Here is a 20,306-nt window from a genome sequence, read left to right on the forward strand (position 1 = left end):
GATAGAGTTGGGGAACTTCTCTTTAGTAAAGTATCACAAGAGAGAAAAAGCAAGTACCCAATGTATTCAATACTAAAATGAAGCCGGTAGAGGAACTAACACACACTCACACAAGAGAAAAAGTCCAATTTAATTCAAGTTGAGGGTAGAGGAGGGAGTGGGGAGAGGGGAGTGGGGAGAGGGGAGTGGGGAGGAGGAGTGGTGTGCTCCCACCTAATGGGTACGGTGTAAGGGTATATGGCACAACTACAACAGGGACCCTACCCAACAAACGCAAACATTGTAACATCATCGTTTGTGCCCTCATCTTAATCTGAAATTTTAAAAATTCAATTCAATTAAAGCAGGGAAAAGTAAAAGTCACTACGCACACTGCTCCAAACAAACTACAGCTTTCACTTCATCATTCACCGGCCCCACGTGGGCCCTGGGTGTTCATCTGAAGAGCATTGGGCAAATGCTGGGAGGAAAGAGGGAAGAAGCTTCTGGGGGTTAAAGACACACACGGGGAAACAGAGACCCACGGATAGGGAATGAGCTACAAGAGAACATTCCATACGCCCTGATATGGAACTCTCCCCAGAATATGTATTTAAGAGGAAAAATGCAAACAGTGTATATGAGATGCTGCTATTTGTCTGAAAAGGCCATATATGTCTCTGCACCTCTCCAGACAGACACACAGACCCCAGTTGCAGAGGGCACCTTTAGAGAGAGAGGCCAGAGGAGGGAAGGCTGGCAATGAGAAGGAAACACAAAATGTAATTTGCCACTCTTCCTTGTTTATTTCTTCCCACGTGAGTAGAGTATAGGGTAAGCATCTCAATGCAGAGAAGATTCAGGACGTCGTATGTCCTGCTATGGCTCGCCACAAATTTCTCTGCCTAGGCCAGCAGGCGGGCATACCCTCTCCTCTTGACAAAGTGTTCCAAAAGTTAAAAAGTCCTCACCAAAGTCAATTTTGCATTCTTATACTCAATCTTTTGCAAAGTCCCCATTTTTTCCAGGTTAAAAGTAATTTCCTCCAATAAACACATGAAAAGATGTTCAATATCACTAATCCTCATGGAAATACAAATTAACACCACATTAGAATGGGCACTGTCAGGGGAAAAGAAAAAACAGAAAATAACAAGTGTTGGCGATAATATGGAGAAACTAAAACCCTTGTGCACTGTTGGTGGAAAGGTCAAATGGTGCAGGCACTGTGGAAAATAGTATGGTGGTTCCTCAAAAAATTAAAAAGTGACCCCAAAATCCCATCGCAGGATATATACCCAAGAGAATGGAAAGCAGGATCTTAAAGAGGTATTCGCACACTCATGTTCACAGCAGCATTATTTTTTTTTATTTTTTTTATCTTTTTGCAGTTTTTGGCCAGGGCTGGGTTTGAACTCGCCACCTCTGACATATGGGGCCGACGCCTTACTCCTTTGAGCCACAGGTGCCACCCCCACAGCAGCATTATTCACAGTAGCCAAAAGGTGGAAGCAACCCAAGCGTCCTCCAATACATGCACGCAATGTAATATTATTCAGCCTTAAAAAGGAAAGAAATTCTGAGGCATGTTACAATGTGGATGCCTTGAGGACATGACGTTAAGTGAAATAAGGCAGTCACAAAAGGCAAATATCAAAGGATTCCACTTATATGAAGTACATTGAGTAGTTAAACTCAGAAACAAAGTAGGATGGTGGTTGTTGGGGTGACTGGGAGGAAGGAATGGGGGAGTCATTGTCAATTTAATGAGCACAGAGTTTTAGTTTTGCAAGATGAAAAGCTCTGGAGACAGATGGTGGTTTTGGTTGCACAACAATGGGGATGTAATTTACACCAGCAAACTGTATACTTAGAAATGATTAAGATGGTAGATTTTATATGGTGTATATCTTACCACAATAAAAAAATTAAAAATTTAAAAATAATTTCCTCTGCCTCATGCCACTATATGTTACCTGACCGAACTAGATTTAGGGGTAAAATCAAGTCTTTTGGAAGTTATGTCATGTTATTGACTGGACAGTTGTGCCCCACTCCAAATTCATATATTGAAGCCCTAACCCACAGTGCAGCTATATTTAGAGATGGGGCCTCCAAGAATGTGATTAAGATGATATGAGATCATCAGGGTGAGGCCCTGATACAATAGCATTAGGGTTCTTGGAAGAGACAGCAGCTCTTTCTCTCCACCCACCACTTTCTTTCCTCCCTCACTGTCCTCCATCCCATGAGGAAAGGCCACTAAGAACACAGTAAGAAGGCTGCTGTCTGCAAACCCAGAAGAGAGCCCTCACAGGAACCAACACTGCCGCCACTTGGATCTCAGACTTCCAGTCTCCAGAACTGTGAGAAAACAAATTTCTGTCACTTAAGCCACCCTGCCTGTGGCATTTTGTTATAGTATCTCAAGCTGACTACTGCACGTACTATGTGGTTTATGTTTCTCTCTATATTTAATGTTTTAAATCATCATAAATAAAACACTGTGTTTAACTCCCTTTTTTAAGCATTTATTCACTTACAATCTCATTCATGTTAACAGTCTTGGAATTTTAAAAAGTTTGGCAATGGAAGATGAATAATTTCCATGGGGAGTAGCATGACAGCATCTCCTCAGGGTGATGGAACACTTCGGTATGCTTATTGTGATAATGGTTACAGGTATCTGTATATACGTATATCTGCATATGTGATGATGTTTCATATAATCATTACTTCCCTCCCAAAAAGGAAAAACTTGTGAATTCTAAATAAGGTCTGTAGAGTATTAATACTATTGTACCAATGTTGATTTCCAGGTATGATCATTGTACAAGGATTATGCCAGTGTTCTTCCGGGGGAAAGTTGGCTAAAAAGTACATGAGAACTCTGCACTATTTTTAAAACTTATACATGTGTCTAAAATGAAAACAAAATAAAAAAGGCACAAAAAATGTGACCATGGTTAAAATGGCTATTACCAAAAAGACAAAAAATGGTTGCTGAGAATGTAAATTAGTATAGCCACTATGGAAAACAGCAGGGAGCTTCTTCAAAAGACTAAAAATAGAATGACCATACAATCCAACAATCCCACTGCAGAATACATACCCAAATCAGTATAGCTAAGAGATATCTGCACGCCTATGTTACTGCACCTCTGTTCCCAGTAGCCAAGATGGGAGATCAAGCTAAGTGTCCATCAGCTGATGAATGGACAAAGAAAACGTGGTGTACATACACAGTGGAATACTATTCAGCCATGAAAAGAACAAAAGTCTGTCATGGGCAGCTACCTGGATAAAACTAGCAGCCACTATATTGCATGAAATGAGGCAGGTACAGAAAGACAAACAGCACACCTTCCGATTCTGATGTGGAAGCTGAAAAAGATGATGGTTCCCAGAGGCGTGCAGGGGTGTGAGGGAGGGGGATAAAGAGGGGTTGGTTAATAGGTACGAAAACCCAGATAGTGGGACTGAGATCTAGTGTTCAGTAGCACAACCGTCAACAGCAATTTATTGTATATTTCAAAATAACTAGAGCAGATTCAGAACATTCCCAACAGAAGAAATGAGCAATGTTTGAGAAGATGGATATTCCAGTTACCCTGATTTGATCATTATGTGTGCTAATATTAAAAAATATATACCCCATAGTATGTACAACTAGCATGTATCCAAAGAATGAAAACTAAAAAACTATTCAATAATTGGAGAATGTGCATATGTTTGTAGCTCCCTGGAGACAGAACCCACTTTATGATATGTGGGTGTTTGACTTCTGTACACAGGACTCTCTACCATCCCAGGGGCACTCCAGGTGGAAACAAGGGAACAGCACGCCAGGTGCCCTGAGGTCACCAGGATCTTGCACCCCTCCCACCCACAGGGACTTCTCTCTGCCCAGAGGATTCTTCTCTGGCTCCCTCAGTCTGAAGCTCTTGCACACTGTCTGGGACAGCCCAGACTCTCTATGGCTCTGGGGAGCGCCTGTAGCTCAAAGGAGTAGGGCGCTGGCCCCATATACCAAAGGTGGCAAGTTCAAACCCAGCCCGGGCCAAAAACTGCAACAACAACAATAAAAAAAAAAAATCTAGTAGTTTCTCTGTGGCTCTGACCCCACTACCTGCCAGGCACAGTGCTCCTGGCTTCTCATCCTACCTCATCCTCACTGCCTCTGTATTACAGATGAGGAACTGAGGCTTGAGGAGGGCAAAGGACTTCTAAGATCCCACAGGCGCTGGGTGATATAGGAACCTGGATTCCAGGCCAGCTGTGGTTACGCCCCCAGCTGGGCTTCCATTCTCCCCACTCCACTCATCCACCCAGACACTGATGGCCACCTCAGGCTGCCACCTGCAGGCTGGCCTGTGACAGCAGGTGTGAGGCAAGCTGATAGGGACAGGGCGCTAATTCAAGGCTGCCAGCAGAGCAGCTGTTCTCTGAATCCCTGAGGCCTGAGGCCACGCTGCCCTTACGTTCCAGGGTAGATAAAGTGCTCCACTTAGGAGAAGCTCTCTCCCGGCTACAGGGCCATTAGCTCCCTGACTTCTGAAGAAACCATTTGGCCAGCGCTGACAGATGTGGCCATTACACAATCACTTAGCCCCTCTCGCGGCCCCATCCAGACCTTGGGAGGGGGAGGGGCCTCGAAGCACACAAAGCCCAGGGGAGGGTCCACATGATTCACTTCCTGACACTCCCCTCCTCTCTGCTCTCAGGTTGCTTTCAGCCAGGCCACTTGGATGCAGCGGGAGGCAGCTTCAGACAGCACAGTGTGCTGCCAATGACCTTGTTCTGAGAGTGGTTCAAAACTGCCTTCACATGCACCATTGCCTTGGCTCCTCAGATAACCCTACGCATTTGGAAATAGGATGGTTATCTGCCCTGTACAGATAAGGCAATGAGGCACTGAGAGTGGAAGTGATTTCTTCCACCCTATGCTGCAGTGATCCTATTGGGGCGTTAGCCTCAAAACAGGGTCTACAGGGCTGAGACCAGGGCTACTCCTCTCTGCTGGCTGGAGGCATGAGGCCACCGGAGGCTGCAGCCTTCCTCCACGTAACACCTTCCCTCAAGTAATACCTGCCTCACTGGCAGCAGCCAGGCAATCCCTGACCTGGAAGACCCCCAGCTTGAGTAATTTCCTCCTACACTCCCCACTGTGCTCTCTGGACCCCTGGCTCCGGCTGGATGAGTGCCTTCCCGCCAGCGCAGCCCAGGCAGGGTTGGCAGCCCTCCAGCAGCTGGCAGGCCTTCCCTCCCCGCCGGCAGCAGAGGCATCTTAGGATAGGAGTTGCTGTGGCATCTGGGCGCCCAGCTGAGCCAGGTCGTGGCTGGGCAGCCACAGCCCCAGCATTGTCTGACACTGCACCCAGCACAGAGGGGGGCAGTGCCCAAGTCCTAAAGAAGAGTGCTAAATAGCAATGACCCATCTCTGCGCACAGCCAGCCTGTGACAAGAAGCAGATTAGCCCAGCAGGGCCGTGCTCAGCTCAGAGGCCTGAGAGCAGATGGCAGCGGCAGCAGCTAGGAAAGGCTTGACTCCCAAGCCCAGGCTCCTGGGGCCCATCCAGCAGAGTGTGACTGACCCTCCGTGCTTCTAGGGCACCAGTCAGTGCTGCTTTCCATGGAAATTCCTTGCTTTGTCTTGAGGTAGCTCCAAAAGAAAAAGAGGGCTTAAAAGTCCATGTCTGGGCAGGGAACAGCCCCCCTCTCAAAAATGCCCTTTCCCGCAGTTAGGGGGACGGATCCAGGTTTATCCAAGCCTGTCACCCCACCTCCTGCTACTGGATGAGAGGGAGCAGATAAGCCTGGCTTTGCCAAGAGAACAGGTCAGGCAGGGAGTAAAGATGGGAGGGACATTGCTCTTGGACATGGAGACTGCAGCGCCCCAGCTCCTGCTGGCAAGTTCTTAGAGCCCTGTCCCCTCAGACAGCATTTGGTGGTGCTGAGGCTTCAGGCTCCAAACTCAGAAATGAGAATCTTTCTGTCATTGAGATGGTGATCTGGACACAGGTGAGCAGCTGAGGACCATTCACAGGGACCCTGGGCCCCAGGGCCTATGAGCTTTCTCAGTGCAGGCCACACATACCCCGAGTTTTCCTAGAAGCTGCCATAGAAGATTTGGCCAAGTCCTTGAGAGAAAAACAGTCAAATGTTGAATTCTCTGAAGTAGGCTGATAGCACCCAGTAGTAGAGCCCAGAAGGGAGCTATAGTGTCATTTTTTTAATGAATATTACAAGTCCCTTATAGTCTCTGCCTTTAAAGAACATAGTATCATCCTTAAGTTAATTTGCTTTAGCAAGGACTGGTTTTTCCACATCTGTGCACTTCTCTGCCTCTGATGTGGTCTGAGAATGGGGATGGGGGGGTCCTATATTCTGATGTCTCTGAGACCGGTATCTCCTGCCCAGCATGGGGCAGGGCCAAGACAGCCACTCTTGGCCATACCTGATTAAACCAGAGGTATCTACCTGGCCCAAGCTGGACCAGCCCCAGGAGGCCTGGCTGGGACTCCAAAGTCACAGTGAACCTCTGCCTGGCTAACCCCCAAGTGAGGCTCTCCCTGAGAGAGGAAAGAGAGGGAAGAGGTGGGGTGTGGGGAAGCAGTGGGGATCACCAGAGAGGCTCAGAAAGGAGGGAGGGTCCCAACAACTTGGTGTCCACCCCACTAGAGTCCCAACCATCCTGAGCCCCATGAGATCATCTAAAGACCTTTTTGTCTTAAACTGGTTTCAATGATTCCCATTATTTGCAATGAAAAGAGTCTTCACTAAGCCATTCTCTTGTCTCCCCCATCCCCAGCCCCCTACACACACCTCTGCCTTTGGGTACCAGGGGTTACCTTCCAAATTCTGAGCCTTCTCCTGGAAGCCATACCCCCTACGGACCACAAGATTTGTTCAGGAAAAGGATAGGACAATCCCAACTCCTTTGCCTGCTGGGGCATTGCTGAAAGCCAGCCCATCCTGTTTCCTTCTTAAGGAATAAGGAATATAAAGTTTTCACCTAAAAAAGGTCTTCGAGACTGGTATGTGTGAGGCTTCATGAGACCAAAGAAGGCCTTCCCTCCCCGCCGGCAGCAGAGGCATCTTAGGATAGGAGTTCATGAGGCTTCATGAGACCAAAGATTGCCTCTATATTTGCTTCTTCTGTGCCAGGTTCCATTCAGCTAACCATTCACTTAATCTTCAGTGAACCCTTTGAACTTGGTGCCATTATTATACAGGAGAGAACCAAAGCACAGAAAGGTTGAATGTGTCACCCAAAGTCACACAGACATAAGAGCTAGGATTCTGAACAAGCAGAAGGTGCCCGAATTTGTCTGAATTTGTCCCTTTCTCCAGTGAAGCCAGCTAAATAAGAAGAAAAGGGTTTCCATTAGGTGGATTAATCAAGTCTCAGGCCCCTTCTTGATGTTCCCTCTTGCTAGAAAAACCATCTGATGGGCTCAGAAGCTCTGGGCAGCCACAGACATTGAGAATTCCCCCTGAGCCTGCTCCTGAACAGCTGGCAGACACCTGAAGGCCAAGTGTGCGGGCTCAGAGGCAGATAAAATGGGGCCAGGCTAGATCCCAGGCAGAGAGATGCTGAGCGGGGTCTGACAAGGCCCTACTGTGGTCCATCCTCCCTCCCTCACAGGCCTGCCTAGGACAGAACCCACAGTGAGCAAAAGCAAAGCAGAGTTAGCCTGATCCCACTATCTGTCAAAGCTGCCAGCACCAACCAGCCTCAGTGTGGCTTCTACAGCCCTCTTAGGCCTTGAAGACTGATTCATTCATTAAGTGCTCTCTGTGTGACAGGCAGTAAGGCTGAGTCCTATGGGAGTCTCCTTCTTCCTATGGGAGTCTACCAGTCATGTATCTGTGGAGAAGTTGCCGATCTTTCTGTGCCTCAATTTCCTTATCTGTGAAATGGGAACAGCAAGACTTACCTTCTGGGTTGATGGTCAGGATTAAATGTGCTAACCTCTGTAAAGCTCCTAGGCCATGAGTCAGTGCCAGAGACTAAGGAAGATTTTTGTACTCCATTCAAAGGCCAGACACACTCCCAAGTAAAGCACCAACTGAGGAGTGGAGAGGGAGCCTCCCAGTCCCTCTGAGTTCTATGCCAGGGCCACCCACCCCCAATTCCCTGCCGTGCCCATGGTTGCTCCTCCTCTCAGCAGGCCATCATCCCCAACCTGGCTGTTGCCCTGTCACGGTCACAACTTCATTGGTTTCTAGGCTCCTTTCTCATAAACTGGAGTGCATTAAGGAATGCACTTCAGTGACATTCCACTAATAAATGAATAATAATAATAATAATCAATCAACCAGTCCATCCCTGGAGCCTGAGTCTTCTTCCTTTTTACAGTCATATTATGAACTTCTGCAGACAGGGGTTCCAACAAAGGCTGCGAGAAAGGGGACTTCACCAAGAACACCCTAGGAGGCCAGGTCTGTCAGTCAATGCCTGGGGAGGGGGCCTCTGTCCTGCACAGTCGCCCCTGTCTTGTCCCAACATGTGCTAAAAGGTTCCTAAGCCAAGACCTCAAAGCCTTCCTCCTGGAAGTTTCCAGGTTTCCATTTGCACAGCTGGCCAAAGAGGAGGATTGGAGAGTGCAGACTCCACCCAGCCCGGCAGCCTCCTGGCAGGGAGGAACAAAGAGAGGACCTGATCTCTTTAGGTCTTTCTTTTAACTCATCTAAATTTATTTGGGTATTTAAACAAACAGAAACTACATCATGCATTGGTTACTTTTTGCCTTTGTACAAGAAAACTAAGTACTCCGTATCTCTGTAGAGGTTTGGTGCTTATTTTTTTTTCCTATCTTTCAGTAACACCAGGCAGACTTTTCGATGTGATCCAGTTTTGCACAGTCACTAGAGTGTCGCATCATGAATTATTAAATCAGTGCTTCGTGGTAATACATAATTTCTTATCAATTATTCATGCTAATGTGTGTGTAGTTTACTTAATTGTGTTATTGACGATCAAAAGTAATTTCCTGAAAGTCCTCAAGGACACAAAATTTAATCAGCATAACTACTTTTCAGATGCAATGCTGTTAAGTATTCTTAATTTGCTCAACAGTTCACTTATTTATGTACCTTTCTGGAGGAAATACGAGTTTAATCAAACAATTAGATTGAAGAGTTAGTGTACATAAGGGCTGGAGCTTACATCGTTCAACCGAACATTCGTAATTACAGGGAAACGGAAGCGACTTTGCCACTTTTTGGCAAATCGTTTCATCTTTGTACTCAACAAGCAAAATACAGCAGGAGGAAGGATTTGGCTTTTTTTTTTTTTTTTAAAGGAGACAGTGTGTTTTATCAAATGGTTTGTGGTACTCATAGACAAGGCATGATACACTTAAGAATATTATTTGGGGGGGATCTCTGGAAAGGAGGGGACAAAGGGACAGGGAATCTGAAAGTATAACTTTTCCATGATAATAGAGGAAATAAAAACAATCATTATGAAAGCAATAACTGCTTGGAAACACCATCAGCAAAAGCCACCAAAGACCACAACCTTTCAGGTCCCAGCTGCCTCTGCCAGGGAGTGGCAGAGCTTATGAGCGATTGCACATGCCCCTTGGATCTCTTCGAAGTTCCCATCCACACAAGAGAAAACAGCCACACTAGACCAAAGCAGAAATCTATGAAATTTGGCCCTTTGGAATTAATTCTCTTCGAGCCACAAGGAAGCCATCCTCCCCGTGCTCCATCTCTGCATATATGCCATTTCTGTCTTGTTTCTTCCTTTATTTTTCTTTTCAGTAAAAAACATCACTGGAGAGCTCCCTCCATATGCCAGGGACCTAAGGAAAGGTGGTTCATCCAGATGCATAATCTTTTCAGAGACATTCCTGGGAGGTTCCTCCCCCCTCCAAGGCCCCTCAGCCTCTCCTGCCCAGAGAGCTGCTTTCCGACCGGGCGCCTTCCCACCAACCTGCTGGTCTCTTTGGGAGATGGCCAGGGCAGGCAGGTGAGCATTTGGGGTGTGGAGCCCACAATTGCTCTGTACCTACAGTGTCACGATGGTGGCCTCTGGTTCTTGCAGCCAATGGCCTGTGTGATTGGCCCAACCTCCCTGGCCACATGTGCCCAGTGAGATCTGCAAGGGGCAGAGCCACCGTGTACCCCTGGAGTATGTTCTGTCAGCCCCTCCTACGCTACGTCTTCTCACCTTTTAACCAAGCCCACAACCGATATTCTCCAACAAGAGAAAGGCCATTGCTGCTAGTCTTGGTCAAGGGAATGAGAATTGACTGGGATTCCACCAGTTCCCTAGTTCTTAAACAGTGTAAAGGGGACAGTCCCAGTTCATACCATGAGACTGCAGCCCTCGGCATCTCTCAAGGGTGACCATGCCACAGTTGTTAGAATTGACGAGACCTTCCAAGGCAGCCCAGGATGGAAACACGAAGGGCAGTGGGTCAAGCAAGTCCATCTCCCTCCAAGACTTCAGGGCCTGGATGGAAACCCTAGCAGATCTCACTGCTGCCAAGTACCTTCAAGACCTGTTGCCAAAGAAGCCAGGACAACAGAGTCCTACTGGTGGAACTCAGAGGGACTCTCCAGGTGCCCAAGGGAGCTGTGGGTCTCACATTCCCCTCCTGGGTCCATGAGGAGGCCCTGGGCAGCAGGCTTCTCCTGGCTGTTCAGAGAGTTTTCCGTAGGGGCCGAAGCTGGGAGAAGCAGGGGTCAGGGGAAGGGCACGCCGGGCAGGGCACTCTGGACCCTCATACATTCTTCTCTCCCTCACTCTGTTCCTTGCTGGGAGAGGTCTTGTCCTGGCTGCCGTCGGGGGGTACCGGCTTGGCTGCAGGACCAGGGCTGCTGCTGGCAGATGGCAGGAGGTTGGCTGACTGCAGGACGGCTTCTGAGTGCTCTCGGGCCTTCATGCGCAGGGCGGCTACACTGGCCGTGCGGTTACTCTGGCAGCCATAGGTGGGGAGGAAGGAGAGCCCCATGGGGTCTGGGACACAGCAAGAGCACAGCGGGCCCCCTGGAAGAAGGAAAAACGACAGGTTCTTACCACCTCCCACCACCTGTTTCTCAGGCTGAGAGGGGGCCAGGGCCCAAAGGAGGGACAAATTGATTGCACTTGGTTCTAAATGCTGAAGGGAGAGGAACAAGTGATCAGGACCCCAAAGACACACAACCCAAGGGACCTACGTGATATTCCAGAGAATTGTCAGAGCATCAGGGAGACCTGGCCAGTGCTGCCTCCCTCTCCAACCAGCTGTGTGGCCTAAGGCCAATATCTTGGCATCTCTGAGCCTTAGCCTCTGCAGCTATAAAATAGGATAACACCCAGTCACAGGATCATAGGATCATTAGGCACCCCTAAGAACTCACAGGGATTGCTACAGGCAGAGAACCTTAAACATCAGGGAAAACCCAGCCACGTGGGTTGGACACTGTGCCAGCTGCCAGCTGGAAGCAGTCCATGGCTTCAACAGGAGACCATGGCCCATTCCTTTTAGGAATGTCGTATCTTTGGGAAGCTGGTTTGCAAATCTATATGGAATATAAGACGTGGATGGTGGCGTCCAATATGATCTCAAGACTAGGAAAGTTGTTTAAAGTTTATCAGGCACATGGGCCCTTTAGAAAGGAATAGTGACCATTTAAAAATAAAAGTATCATTTTTCTCTCAATTTTTAAGTGTTATTTTTCCAACGGCTACTAAGTTGCTGGGACATGAATACTAACTGAGTTGTTGGGACCTATTTAAGGAACAGATATTGCTATGGCCCCAGGGTACCATGAACAGAGGTTTGAGAACCACTAAAGGAAACCAGTTTAGAAAGTGCTCAGCACAGCTCCAAGCCCAGGTGAAGCCTTCTCATCCACATGTCACCTCTTGGCTAGGGATGACGGCAGCTACAGCAGAAGGATTTCTGAAGGGGCTCCATGCCAGGGCTGAGGTCCACACCAAGGTCAGCACCCCATGAGTTCTTTATCCCCTGCCATCCTGGACATGTCCACAGGCTTCTAATGAGCTTTGAACCATCATCCAGCCATTCTCTGCATGGGCTACGAAGGGGCAGTAATTTTGAGACACAATGTCTGGGGACCTGGGAGGCCACCCAGATTAGTGCCCACTCCTGGAGATCAGCCTTCAGGGGCAGCCTCAGTGGCATCAGCCCGCCCGCAGTGGGGGTGTCCCCACCCTCCTTTCCCAGGGACAGGCTTTCTGATGCCAATGCTAAGAGCCTTCCTCTCCCCTCAAGCATATCCGAGCATCTTTCTCTCCCTTGCCAAGCCTGCTCAGAGCAGCAGAAGGCTCACCTTGGCCTCTTCCTCCCTGCTGCTGCTGCCAGTCATTACCACGGGGCTGCTCAAGGGGTATGCACCACCCTCCCCACTCTCCAGGGGAGGGGACTGAGGCTCCAGGTTTGCACAGTTTATTGCAGATGTAGGACTAGAACTTTTGGAGGCCCTTCCACTCTCCTGTGGTATAACAGGAGGTTTAAACACAGCTGCCACTTCCTGCCTTGATTATGACTGAGGGGCTGGTGCAGCGGGCAGCAGATACCAAGAAGTGTGGGAAGCAAGGCACAGATACACAGCAACCAGGGGCCTCTGAGAGCCCACCGATGCCTGCACGACCGCTGGCCTCTACCCTGATGTGCATTCAGTCAACCCTGTGTCCTGCCACTCTGCTTCCCTGGTGGCTCTTACACAGACACAGCCACGCTGACACCAGTTGCAGAGAGGCACCCCGTGGGGACTTGCAGTTTTTGCTAGGAACAATGTCTGTGTTAGCACCATGAGCCCCAGCTCATCATGACAGCTAAGACCCACCCCAGGGGTGGGAGTCCTGTCTCCCTAACCCCAAGTCTCCCTCCTGAAAGGACCTCACTAGTGAAGAGAAGCCACCATGTGGAGAGACAAGATTACTGAGAATGCTGGTCCTCTGTGGAGTGGGAATGCTAAAGATTTGGATTTCCTTCTCTGCGTCTATTTAGAATTTTTCTTGGTTTTCTTTACGATGAACATGAATTTCTCTTAAACTTAGAAACATAACTTTAATTTTAAGTGAATTGTCAAAAGAGAAAAGGCTAAAAACAGACCTGTAGTACATCTTACAGGAATACTTCAGAGGGCTGGGGAGCCCAGAGCCACACACGTGCTGAGGTCAGAAGAGAGCTTGCCAAGAGCTGTAGGCTCCTGGACCTGGCATGGACCACCACCCTCAGGCTCAGCCCCAGGCAGGCAGCGCTAGGTTAGGCTAGCCAAAAAGCGTGGGCTCAACCCATCTTCCGCTGGTCTAGCCAAGGTCTTGCTCCAACATAAGCCTCAGTGGTGAGTTACACACTCTGTGATTCAGTGGCGACCACGAGCACCTGCCAGATGCAGTAGTGACAGAGCGTCCTTCCTTGGATTCTGTACCCATCAGGTCATACCTGTAGTGGGCCCCCAAGGAAGCCCATGGAACCCAGCCCTCAGAACCCAGATTTGGAGGTTAAGAGACATAAAGTAACTCACAGAACCAAGGCTACGGCAGGGAGGAGAGTCTATACACAGGGCCTACCTCACAACCACCCATCACATACACATAACACCATACTGATGGGGAAACTGAGGACCAGATGAAGCTGAGGACCCTGGGAGACTCTGGGATTAAAATCTGTAAAGACTTCTGGGAGGCCAAGGTAGGTGGACTGCCTGAGCTCAGGAGTTCAAGACCAGCCTGAGCAAGAGTGAGACCTCATCTCTACTAAAAATAGTAAAACTAGCCAGGCTTGTGGCAGGTGCCTATAGTATCAACTACGTGGGAGACTGAGACAAGAGGATTACTTAAGCCCAAGAGTCTGAGGTTGCTGTGAGCTATGATACCAAGGCACTCTATTCGAGGTGACAGAATGAGACTCCTTCTCAAAGAAAAATAAAATAAAACTGTAAAGACTATACACACAATGCAATATTATTCAGCCTCAAAAAGAAGGGAATTCTGACACATGCTACAACATGGGCAAATCTTGAGGACATTATGCTCAATGAAATAAGCCAGTCAAAAAGAGGACAAATAATGTATGAGTCCACATCTGTGAGGGACCCAAAGCAGTCAGATTCACAGAGACAGAAAGGAGAATGGTGGTGGCCAGGAACAGGGTGGGGAGGTGGAAGGGGAGTGCTCATGGGTGAGGAGTTTCAGTCTTGCGAGAGGAAAAGAGTCGTGGAGGTTGCACAACAGTGGGAATGCACTTAACACGACTCAGACTCACTCATGCACTTAAAAACAGTTAATGTGGTAGGATTATGTTATGTCTGTCTTTACCACAATCAAAAAGAAAATAAAACAGTTTTTTTAAAAAAATAAAATTGTACAGGCCAAAACGGAGTTCAGGGCAAAGTGATTGAAGAAGATGAGACCACACAAGGCAGCCGAGACCCATCCTGGCTCTTCCAGTCAGGGAGGCGCTCCAGGGTCCTTGGGGCCCACCCCATACTCACACAGCCACACCCAGAATCACACCTCATGTGACCCTGACACTCTCCCCTGTTCCCACTGCCCTCAAGCCCATGCCCGTTGGCTAGGGATCTCCTCAGCAGGGCACTGACCCTGAGAGATGCATACTGACCAGCAAGATCCCTCCTCTCAGAGCCTGATACTTTGTTCTTTCCTCCTCTGTAACCCAAGCTTGGACCACAGCTAAAGCACCCATCAAGGGGGCCAAAACTAACATATCAACAGCCACACCCAGGACTGTGACAACTGGGTGACTGGCAGTCTGATGGGAGGTCACTGAAGAAGCCAAGGGGGCTTCCCTTTGCCCTGCCCCGACCTAGATGAGGGTGTAGTAGATGCATCAGTCCAGGATGGAGATACAAGTGGGACAGAGAGAGGCTGTCTGTGCAACAGACAAGATCAAAAGCTAATGGGAGACAAACGCACTGAGATGATTACCAGGGAACCGTGTAAATCTATGACCCATGCAGAGGGCCCACCTCCACAAGGGAGATGGGACTCAGCAGTGGAGCGTGTAGTCGGTACAGCTTTACTATAAGCTCCCAGTGACCCCATCAGAATGTGGGCTGCCTTAACAGAGGCAGACCGGCAGAAAGGGGAGGGTAAAGTCCTTCTCCCCTCTGTGACCTTCTGTCTCCCATCAGCAGACACCTCTGGCACCTCCTTGGGAAGGAAAGGAGAGGGACAGGAACAACAGTGAGCTGGGCACATGCACGTAGTAACTTTAAATTCCCCCAACAACCAGCATCTCCCTTAAATCCTATAACCATTTCTTTTAGCAAAGAAGAAAAATGATTTCCACAAATAGGACCCTAATAAAATTAACCCTTGATTTCCCAGAGATCTTACAGTACCAACGGATGCTGCCTGCCCAAATGACTTCATGGACTCAAGTGACAACAACTTCCTGGACTGAGAACCTCAAGTGACAGAACACAGCTTCCGTCCTCTGTGGTTCCCAGGGTGGATCCCTCACAGTTACTGAGTGAAAATCCAGACCCCGAAGCTCATGTACTTTGCCTGTGAAAAGTATGCCTGAGGCCCTCACCAGAGGCTTAAGGATTCTGCTGAATGCGTTTCTAACATGAGTGGTCTGGTTAGAAGATGTCCCCAGACTAGAAAGAAGTACAGCTGCTAATGGCAGACGCCTCGATCAGAATCCTGAGAAAAGAGACAAAATGGTATAAATCACCCAAAAACTCAAATGCACCATCACCTGGAGCCACTTGAACAGAAGCAACCAAAGCAATCTTGAGGATGGCCTGCAGCCATCACACCAGGCCCTGGGGGTCACAAGAATGACTGTTTGACAGGGCTTTGAAAGCCACCCCAAGCCTGTGATCATCAGCAATAAGGACGCTGAGTTGGCATGAGTGAGGGCCAGCACCTCCTCTTCCTTACATCAGGGAGGTAACAAACACTTAGAAAATGTCAGCCCCCAGACCAAATCGTCCTTATCAAATACTATTGAGTGGGTGATAATAGGACATCTCTGGGACCAAGAAAGCTGGGTGCAGCCTGATGAGGTAGGAAAGGTAAGCTCTGAAGTTTCACGCCGGCTCCAGTCGACAGTCCGGGACTGCTCTCCATCTTTCCGAGCTTCGGCTTCCTCAACTTAACACACCTGCCTTTGGGATCAATTCTAAAAAGCAGCATGGTACTAAATCCTCAGGCATGATTTCCATAACCCCACACAAACCAAAAGGCAACACTAACTCACAATTCACAGCTCATTCCAATTTCCAGTTCAATTCAACAACAAGCCGAGAAACCCAACTTGTTCTGAGTATGCTCCCCGCTACCCCGCCCCCAGGACACCCAGAACCAAGGAGAGATCCACCATGACATCCACCATCTCACTGGCTCTGCCCACTCGGTCTTGGGCATAATTTCTACACTTTTTTACAGCTGTTCCTCGGCAATATCTTGCCATCGACCAAAAAGCAGAGTAATTTATTTTGTCAAGAGAATTCTGAGAAGCCAAACAGAAGTCCCCTTTGCTAATTACCAGACCTTCAGATTTGGAGCTCTTAGAAGAGAATAGCAGAGTGTTTTGGTATGTTTTGTTTTGTTTTATTAATCCATCATAAAACTACCATCATGAATAGCCCCCAAATTAAATTAGGTACAAAGGAAGTCATCCCAGTGTAGCACATAGCAATGAAAACCCATGCATAACCTAATGGCCCAGTAATAGGGAATTGGCTGAATAAGTTATATAGAAAACACTGCAGCTTAGACAAAATTATAGAAGCATATTTAGTGCCATAGAAAAGATGCTAACCAAATACTAAGTTTTAAAAAACAGTTTAAGAAACACTAAGTCATCATGATCCTATTCTGGTACACATATAAACACACACATACTATACACCAAATGTGTATGTCCCCCTCCCCCCAAAATTCATATGCTGAAATCCTAGCCCCTAAAGCGATGGCTTTGGGAAGTGGGGCCCAGCTCTCACAGATTAGTGCCCTACACGAAGAGACCCCAGAGAGTTGCCTTGTCTCTTCCACCATATGAGGACACAGCAAGAAGACAGTCATCAGAAAGCAGCCCTCACCAGACACCAAATCTGCCAGCGCCTTGATCTTGGACTTTCCAGCCTCTAACTGTGAGAAATACATCCCCATTGTTCATCAACCACCAGGGTTATGGATTTTATTATAGCAGCCCAAACAGACTAAACTATAACATACATGAAGGTATTTAGAAATTGAAAATATTTATAAATTTGAAAATTTAATTTATAAAAAAGTTATAAAATGTTCATTAGAGATATATATTTATAACTAGAAAAAAGACATACCAATATCAAATTATGCATATTGGTTGATTCTTGAAGTTAAGGTTATGAATGATTTTTTCTTCTTTTTTTTTGAGACAAAGTCTCAAGCTATCTCCCTGGTAGAGTGCTGTGGCATCACAGCTCACAGCAACCTCAGACTCTAGGGCTTAAGCGATTCTTTTGCCTCAGCCTCCCAGGTAGCTGGGACTACAGGCACCCATCACAACACCTGGCTATTTTTTGTTGTGATTGTCATTGTTGTTTAGCTGGCCCAGGCTGGGTTTGAACCCGCCAGTCTTGGTGTCTGTGGCTGGTGCCATAACCACTGTGCTACAGGTGCCAAGCCTGTGAATGAATGATTTTTTCATTTGTGTTTTTTGCATTTTCCACTTTTTCTAAACTGACCAGGTATTACTCTCATAAAAAGGATGTCCTTTTTGTGATTTGTGATTTCTCTCTACTATTAGTCAGACAGTGGAGACAGATTTTTCTCCTTTCAAGCAGAGTCCTGCTGAAGTTACTAAGGAGCAGAGATGAAGTCTTCAGCACCCAGCAAAGGATGGCTGCACTGGAGGTATTGACAGCAAGCTTGGAGCTGAGGGCACACCATGAAACTCAGCAGGAGCATTCTATCCATCTCCCCTTCTGTAGGGATGGAAGTCGAGAGTCCCTTCACATGGGATCTCACCAACTCCAGCTGTGATGCCCCCAAAAAGCTAACTATACAATCACCAAAATCTAGGCCAGAGCCATCTGGTCCTTAAATGCAGCCTGAAGATTGTTTTGTTTGTAGAACATACTACCTCCTGGACATTAAATTAAAACACACAATTAGATTTCCATTAAGTTACAGCAAATTCTGCTGAATTGATCTAATCGGCCTCCATTCCTATATGACATCATGCTTTAAAGGCTTGGCCTGAACATAAATACTTAATGTAATAAATACAGTCTGAAATATTTGATCTCCATGGCAGTTTAATTGATCTACTACCGAGACTGACAGGAAAAATTAAGTTAGTTCTGTCTCGTCTCTGCCAGTAGCACATTTTCATCATAAAGGTCCATGAGTTCTAATGCTGGTGACAAGGCGGACTCTCTTGTGCTGTTTTCTTAATGCGTGTTTAGGTTAAGAGCAAGCAAGGAAATGAATACCTGGGCTTATGAGATGTTTAACACACACGCCGTAGTTCATTTCTTTTTGCTTTATAGCAAAATAAATGGCTGAACATATTTTGTAAGTCATAACACCAGTTCCTGACGCTTCACACAGGAGTTTGAGTGGGAATGGTGACAGATACCTACAATATTTAAACATATTTCTACCTGCTGTGGCAAGTATGGTCTCCAATAACCAAATCCACAAGGCCAAATTCACACCCAGACACAGGGGTCTTCTACCACAGAACTTCAGAAATACTTTCCCCTGTTCCTATTTCATGTTTTGTTTTTTTATTGCCTTCCACGGTGAGCTATGTCTGCTTTCCTCCCTACCCCTCCTCCCAAACTCGTTGTAAGCACCTCTCCCTTCAACCCATGCCCACACTTTGATCCCACACCCCTACCCCATTTTGATACAAAGTTAATATTGATACTTAGTTAATATTTTGGGAAAGGAGAAAGGAAAAAAGAATCTTTCTTTCTTTCTTGATTGAGTTGGCATATCTCAGTGCCTCCAAACTGCCATCTCCTGGGTTTGAAGCTTTACAACACCCCATGAAAAGAAAAACTGTGGTCATAACCAAGTTATCCAATCCAATTAATGCCCAAATCCCAGAGCTAATTTTGCAGTGTCTTTTTAGGGTGGAATTCACCCTAAATCTCACCCCTCTTTTAATTTTGCCTAATATACGTAAGTTCACTGTCTCAACAATAACTTATTCACTCAACAAACGCTCACTGATGGTCGCCAACTCAGCTGACCATCCAGAGCCTTGTGCTGTGAGGCAGTCTCCAAGCTTGCGCAAATGTTCTATTTCTTCTTGGATGTATTTTCAGGGTCAAAGAAATAATTATAGCAACCCTCAGACCAAAAAAGATCCCAGCACAGCCAGGAATGCATGTTCTGAACAGTCAGATGCCAATTCACACACCCTCCCTCCTTCCAGGGCAGCCAGAGCTCTGCTCAGGGCCGGCTGCTTCTCCAGGCTGCCTCTGGCACCAGCCAGAAGCCTTCTGCTCAGCTCCCTGAACTCCAGAGCCCCATTGATTGGCAGGAAGGCCAAATCCATCAGCACACATAGGAAATGGCTTCTGGAAAGTGAGTTGCAGTTTTTCAAGACAGAGGATGATAGCAGGTACCTATCAAAGGAACAGAATCAATACAGGGTATGGAGGCTGGAAGGGGGCACACCTGGGTCCCTGACTTGTCCTGCCTCTGACATTTATGCTGTATGACTTTGGGTGGTCCTAACTCTTCTCCAGGCCTCACTTACCCCCTTTGTATCTTGGAAAAGCAGAGGTAACTTGCTCATTTAAGGAGATTATTTACAAATCTTAAGTTCTGGGATTCTACATTCTTGTCTTCCTAATATCAGCTAGGCATGGCGGGGGCCCAAGTTGACCCAGCCACTTTCCTCCTGAGGAATAACCATGTTCTGACCCTCAGGTCTCTTGCTCCCCCAAACACTTGTTCCCTCAGAAACAATCCAGGGGACCCTGGAGGGCTGTGTTGTTTTCCTGAAGCGCCATGCTCTATCCACACACCTTGGACCTCAGTGACTGTGCCTTGGGGGTAGGGGAACCCTCCTGCTGAAAGTAAACACCCACAAGAAACACAAACCTCTGCCCCAGAGATCCCAGCCCAAACCTCATCAGATCCCAAGTGACCTTACGGCCTCTACATCGTGACCCTAACTACAATCACCAGCACGTACCAGACTTGGATATACCAGGCCCAGGCACACAGGCACAGCAGGCAGGGCTATTACAGTCCTGGACTCACAATGAGGAGTCTCAGGTCTGCCCCCAGATGACCCAGTGTCAAGAAGGAGGTGGCACTGCCAGGTTTCATGGCCTCATCAGGCCTTCTCCCTTCCTGGTCGGCCTCACACACTGTGC

At 47.6% G+C, this 20,306-nt stretch overlaps 1 protein-coding gene across 1 annotated transcript in view; it reads right to left on the reverse strand.

The window, feature by feature from the left end:
• Positions 1-10,717: 10,717 nt before the first annotated feature.
• The window catches only part of DRGX (dorsal root ganglia homeobox), a 27,250-nt gene continuing 17,661 nt past the window's right edge, over positions 10,718-20,306 (reverse strand). The window contains exon 7 of the mRNA XM_003801658.2: positions 10,718-10,983. Within this exon, the coding sequence (XP_003801706.1) occupies positions 10,718-10,983 (266 nt within the window). The remainder of the gene's footprint in view (positions 10,984-20,306) is intronic.

Source organism: Otolemur garnettii, unplaced genomic scaffold (assembly GCF_000181295.1).
Source record: "Otolemur garnettii isolate 467f Iridium unplaced genomic scaffold, OtoGar3 scaffold00217, whole genome shotgun sequence".
NCBI classification, from domain to species: domain Eukaryota; kingdom Metazoa; phylum Chordata; class Mammalia; order Primates; family Galagidae; genus Otolemur; species Otolemur garnettii.